Source organism: Eriocheir sinensis, chromosome 9 (genome assembly GCF_024679095.1).
Source record: "Eriocheir sinensis breed Jianghai 21 chromosome 9, ASM2467909v1, whole genome shotgun sequence".
NCBI classification, from domain to species: Eukaryota; Metazoa; Arthropoda; class Malacostraca; order Decapoda; family Varunidae; genus Eriocheir; species Eriocheir sinensis.
In genome coordinates, this window is record NC_066517.1 from 2805671 (window position 1) to 2811670 (window position 6000).

The 6000-nt window shown below is 46.1% G+C and overlaps 1 protein-coding gene across 1 annotated transcript in view; it reads right to left on the reverse strand.

The window, feature by feature from the left end:
- LOC126995842 (WASH complex subunit 3-like) overlaps positions 1 to 4521 on the reverse strand; it is a 35739-nt gene extending 31218 nt beyond the window's left edge. The window contains exon 1 of the mRNA XM_050855716.1: positions 4360 to 4521. Coding sequence (XP_050711673.1) covers positions 4360 to 4401 — 42 coding nt within the window. The 5' untranslated portion in view covers positions 4402 to 4521. The remainder of the gene's footprint in view (positions 1 to 4359) is intronic.
- Between the last annotated feature and the right edge of the window lie 1479 nt (positions 4522 to 6000).

Below are 6000 nucleotides of genomic sequence, written 5' to 3' on the forward strand. Positions count from 1 at the left end.
CAATGTTAGTCTTGAATAAGTATAACAACCTATTACTGTACCAGGTACATACAATAAATGGACATACGGTATATTACCTCTCGGCTGGAACTCTGTAGTTATTTTCCTTTCGCTGTTTCACTACTGACTGTTTCTGTACATACATACCTGTCAAAGCTTTAGGTCTCTCACTAACAGACAAGTAAACTTCACCGTTTGGGAATTTTTCAATTGAATTCCCTGACTTTTCTCTGATATAAGGCACTTTTTTTTTACTAATTCCCTAACATTTCCTTGACTAGAAAATGAGAAACAATTTTACCTGATTTTACCTGATTTCCAGAAAGAGTGGGAACCCTGAGACAATATCCTTCGGTCTTGCATCAATATTACTGACACAGCTTAGGCCTACAGCTTTTTGAGTAATGTCTTTACATGATATGTCAGCATGTTGTGCAAGAAGTAGGTAGATACATCTGTTAACCAATATATCAGGGAATATTGTGATTATTGTAGCCTAATCTACTGCTTGTGACAATGGCGCCACATGAAGCGTATAACATATCAGTCATAAACAATTAACTCGACAAATCAAAATCAAGCTAAATTTAACCTAATCTAACCTGAGTGTGTCCCTCTGCCAAAACATGACATCCTAGGCTGTGCTCAAACTTTTCACATCATTATTTAAAAGTTTCTTTGCTTTTCTGGACTGACTTCCATTATCCAGATTATCCATTCCATGCATTATCCAGAGACAAAAATATAACACAATGTATTAACCTCGCGCGAGATGTTTATAATATGTTCACTCAATATTATCCAGGGGGTCATCATGGTAAGTGTGGGGTTATTATGGTAAGTGTGGGGCTGTCATGGTAAGTGTGGGGCCATCATGGTAAGTGTGGGGCCATCATGGTAAATGAGGGATCATCATGGTAAGTGTGGGGTCATCATGGTAAGTGTGGAGCCATCATGGTAAGTGTGGGCCCATCATGATAAATGTGGGCCCGTCATGGTAAATGAGGGGTCATCATGGTAAGTGTGGGCCCATCATGATAAATGTGGGCCCGTCATGGTAAATGAGGGGTCATCATGGTAAGTGTGGGGCCATCATGGTAAGTGTGAGCCCATCATGGTAAATGTGGGGGCCGTCATGGTAAATGAGGGGTCATCATGGTAAGTGTGGGGTCATCATGGTAAGTGTAGAGCCATCATGGTAAGTGTGGTCATCATGGTAAGTGTGGGGCCATCATGGTAAGTGTGGGGTCATCATGGTAAGTATGGGGTCATCATGGTAAGTGTGGGGTCATCATGGTAAGTGTAGAGCCATCATGGTAAGTGTGGTCATCATGGTAAGTGTGGGGCCATCATGGTAAGTGTGGGGTCATCATGATAAGTGTGGGGTCATCATGGTAAGTGTGGGGTCATCATGGTAAGTGTAGAGCCATCATGGTAAGTGTGGTCATCATGGTAAGTATGGGGTCATCATGGTAAGTGTGGGGTCATCATGGTAAGTGTAGAGCCATCATGGTAAGTGTGGTCATCATGGTAAGTGTGGGGCCATCATGGTAAGTGTGGGGTCATCATGGTAAGTGTGGGGTCATCATGGTAAGTGTAGAGCCATCATGGTAAGTGTGGGGTCATCATGGTAAGTATGGGGCCATCATGGTAAGTGTGGGGCCATCATGGTAAGTGTGGGGCCATCATGGTAAGTGTGGGGTCATCATGGTAAGTGTGGGGTCATCATGGTAAGTGTGGGGTCATCATGGTAAGTGTGGGGTCATCATGGTAAGTATGGGGCCATCATGGTAAGTGTGGGGTCATCATGGTAAGTATGGGGCCATCATGGTAAGTGTGGGGCCATCATGGTAAGTGTGGGCCCATCATGGTAAGTGAGGGCCAAACAATGTAAATGTGGGGCCCTTCATGTAAAGTATGGGGTCATCATGGTAAGTGTGGGGTCATCATGGTAAGTGTGGGGCCCATCATGGTAAGTATGGGGTCATCATGTAAGTGTGGGGTCATCATGGTAAGTGTGGGGTCATCATGGTAAGTATGGGGCCATCATGGTAAGTGTGGGCCCATCATGGTAAATGTGGGGGCCGTCATGGTAAGTATGGGGTCATCATGTAAGTGTGGGGTCATCATGGTAAGTGTGGGGTCATCATGGTAAGTGTGGGGCCATCATGGTAAGTATGGGGCCATCATGGTAAGTGTGGGGTCATCATGGTAAGTATGGGGCCATCATGGTAAGTGTGGGACCATCATGGTAAGTGTGGGACCATCATGGTAAGTATGGGGTCATCATGGTAAGTATGGGGCCATCATGGTAAATGAGGGGTCATCATGTAAGTGTGGGGTCATCATGGTAAGTGTGGGGTCATCATGGTAAGTGTGGGGTCATCATGGTAAGTATGGGGCCATCATGGTAAGTGTGGGGTCATCATGGTAAGTATGGGGCCATCATGGTAAGTATGGGGCCATCATGGTAAGTGTGGGGTCATCATGGTATGTATGGGGCCATCATGGTAAGTGTGGGACCATCATGGTAAGTGTGGGACCATCATGGTAAGTATGGGGTCATCATGGTAAGTATGGGGCCATCATGGTAAGTGTGGGGCCATCATGGTAAGTGTGGGACCATCATGGTAAGTATGGGGTCATCATGGTAAGTATGGGGCCATCATGGTAAATGAGGGGTCATCATGTAAGTGTGGGGTCATCATGGTAAGTGTGGGGTCATCATGGTAAATGTGGGGGCCGTCATGGTAAATGAGGGGTCATCATGTAAGTGTGGGGTCATCATGGTAAGTGTGGGGTCATCATGGTAAGTATGGGGCCATCATGGTAAGTGTGGGGTCATCATGGTAAGTATGGGGCCATCATGGTAAGTGTGGGGCCATCATGGTAAGTATGGGGCCATCATGGTAAGTGTGGGGTCATCATGGTATGTATGGGGCCATCATGGTAAGTGTGGGACCATCATGGTAAGTGTGGGACCATCATGGTAAGTATGGGGTCATCATGGTAAGTATGGGGCCATCATGGTAAGTGTGGGGCCATCATGGTAAGTGTGGGACCATCATGGTAAGTATGGGGTCATCATGGTAAGTATGGGGCCATCATGGTAAGTGTGGGGCCATCATGGTAAGTGAGGTGCCATCATGGTAAGTGTGAGGCTGTCATGGTAAGTGTGGGGCCATCATGGTAAGTGAGGTGCCATCATGGTAAGTGTGAGGCTGTCATGGTAAGTGTGGGGCTGTCATGGTAAGTGTTGGGTCATCATGGTAAGTGTGGGGTCATCATGGTAAGTGTTGGTCGGTTAAGATTCGTTTTAGGTCCGTGCCAGTATCTCATTAGGCCTACCTTATGAAACATCAGTATCTCTTCATATATCTTTTCTACAAACCTTCAACAGTCATGGAAATGCTTTGAAAATCCAATTCAAGGACTTTTTTTTTACTCTTGATAATATGGGATAATGTTTACGAAAGCGCGTCACCTCCTCTGGTGCTGGCCACGGCGACCCTGCAGCGGGTGTTGCGAGAAATACCTCCTCGCTGAAATAAGTCACATATACATGAGGAGGGTCGAGGGGGGCGCAGCCCCCCCGTTAGTAGGTCGTAAAGTTCGGTTGGAGTAGTTTAAAAATGTTCCCCGACCCTAAGCCCTCTGCGAGCTATTTTATGGCTTGGCGGCTGCAGCGTCGCCATGACCAGCAGAGGAGGCGGCCTTTCGTAAACATTATCCCTATTTTCAAGAGTGAAAAAAGTCCTTGAATTGTATTTTCAAAGCATTTCCATGACTGTTGAAGGTTTGTAGAAAAGATATATGAAGAGATGGTGATGTTTCATAAAGTAGATTATGAGTTACTAGCACGGACCTAATACGAATCTTTACCGTGTTGGTCTGTCATGGTAAGTGTGGGGCAGTCATGAGGAATCTGTCCTGACCTGACACCAAAAATACTACACAGCAAATGTTAATTATACCTTTCTTTGAGAGAGAGAGAGAGAGAGAGAGAGAGAGAGAGAGAGAGAGAGAGAGAGAGAGAGAGAGAGGCAATGAGTTCAGGTGGTTATGATTAATTTATGGTGATGATAATGGTGGTGGTGATGGTGGTGAGGTAATGGTAGTGGTGAGGTGGAGGTAAGGGTGATGGTGGTGGTTTAATATTGTTTTATGGATCGAGTTTAGAAGAGAGAGAGAGAGAGAGAGAGAGAGAGAGAGAGAGAGAGAGAGAGAGAGAGAGAGAGAGAGAGACGCGTGAGTTTACTGACAGTTGTGGGCCACTCCACTTAACACCTAAAACTCGACTTGCAATCTATCTGTCACGGGTCACGGCGTCACCAGCCTGAGTGTGGAGGCGTGGCACACCTTGGAGAAGTCCACGGTGGGCGTGACAACAGAGGCGTCCATGCTGGCCGCTGACAGGAGGTGGGCGTCGCTCAGCAGGTGTTTGTTGACATTGGGTGCCCGAGAGTCAAATGAGCTTCTATAGCCTTGCTGTAGTGTTTTCCTATTTCTACGTATCCTCAGTGTTTTCTTATTTCTTCTCTACGTTTGCTACCCGCGAGTCAAACGAGCTTCCCTAACATTAAAAAAGTGTTTTCTTATTTCTTCCCGAAATTGGCTGCTTAGGAGTAAAATGAGCTTCTTTAACATTAGATGGTTTTATTATTTCTATGTATCGATCCTTACTGTTTTCTTATTTCTACGTATCCTTTTCTTATTTCTACGTATCTTATAGTGTTTTCTTATTTCTTAGCGTTTCCTTTTGTCTACGTGTTTCTTCCCACTATTCCGTTTTCACGGTTCCGTCGATCGTCAATGACGTCATCAACGGCGACGGTCTCGCGCGTAGCCTGTCCAGGAGGCGGATTCAGAAAGCACTTACATCGATGTAACTTCGAAATACATCCCTCCGCACTTACATCGGAATTCAGAAAAAAAGAAAAAAAACGATGTAGCCTAGGATGTAACTCGGTTGTAAGTTGCGTCTGTCTCGGAGGAGGTGTAACACTTGCACCCTTTTTCAATTTCTAATGAAATGCTTTATATATAATGTTTCCCGATAAAGAAATAAGGGTATATGAGTAAATAAAGCAAAATCATTCCATAATAGCGAGATGGGGAGAGCGGAGACACTTGACAGAAATATGTCACATTGGCATAAATCCTATCTACAAGTGGGGGCAGGTTGAGTTCCGTCTGTATGTTGACTATGAGGGTGGAGAGAGGACACCCCAGGATAAACCTCATGGCTCGATTCTGGAATATCTCAAGGGGTCCTCGTGCTTTTCTGGGCAGGTGACATGTGCAGGGGACAGATAGTCAACGACTGACCGAAGGAACAGGATGTAAAGAGTCCTCAGCACCGGGATGGAGACACCTGTGGCATTGGTAGCAAGCCACATGATAGGGGAAAAGCGGGACTGCAAACGGTCAAGAAGGTTTTTCACGATGGGATGAATCCGTTGGCGAGTGGGTATGGCTGGGGTGATTCGGACTGGTGCGCCCAGGTATGTGTACTGCATGTAGTGAGGGATGGCATTCCCGCCCATGGTAAACGCCGGCAGTGTTATGAGGTTGCGGGAGGGAAGATCCTGCTCTTTTCCGGGAAGATAATGAGGCCACAGGCGGTAGATGACACATAGAAATCGTGTAGAAATAGCTGAAGATCATGAGGTGAGGTCGAATGGATGCAGATGTCGTCCGCATAACAGGTGAGAGGTGACAGTAGTTCCGGGGATGGCAGGAAGAAGAAAGAGTATACGGTGCATCAGGACATTGAGGAGAAGAGGGCTTAGAACACCACCCTGTGGGGTGCCAAGCTCAAACCGTTCGCAGGAGTTGTATGCACCCCTGAAAAAAGACACGTGAGGTTCTGGTACAAAGATAACCTCGTATCCACTTTAGAAGGCTTCCTTTAACACCGAAGTCCACCAGCTGATCAAGAATAATATCCCTGTTGACTATGTCGAAGGCACTTTTGAGATCAAGGAATGCAACCACACT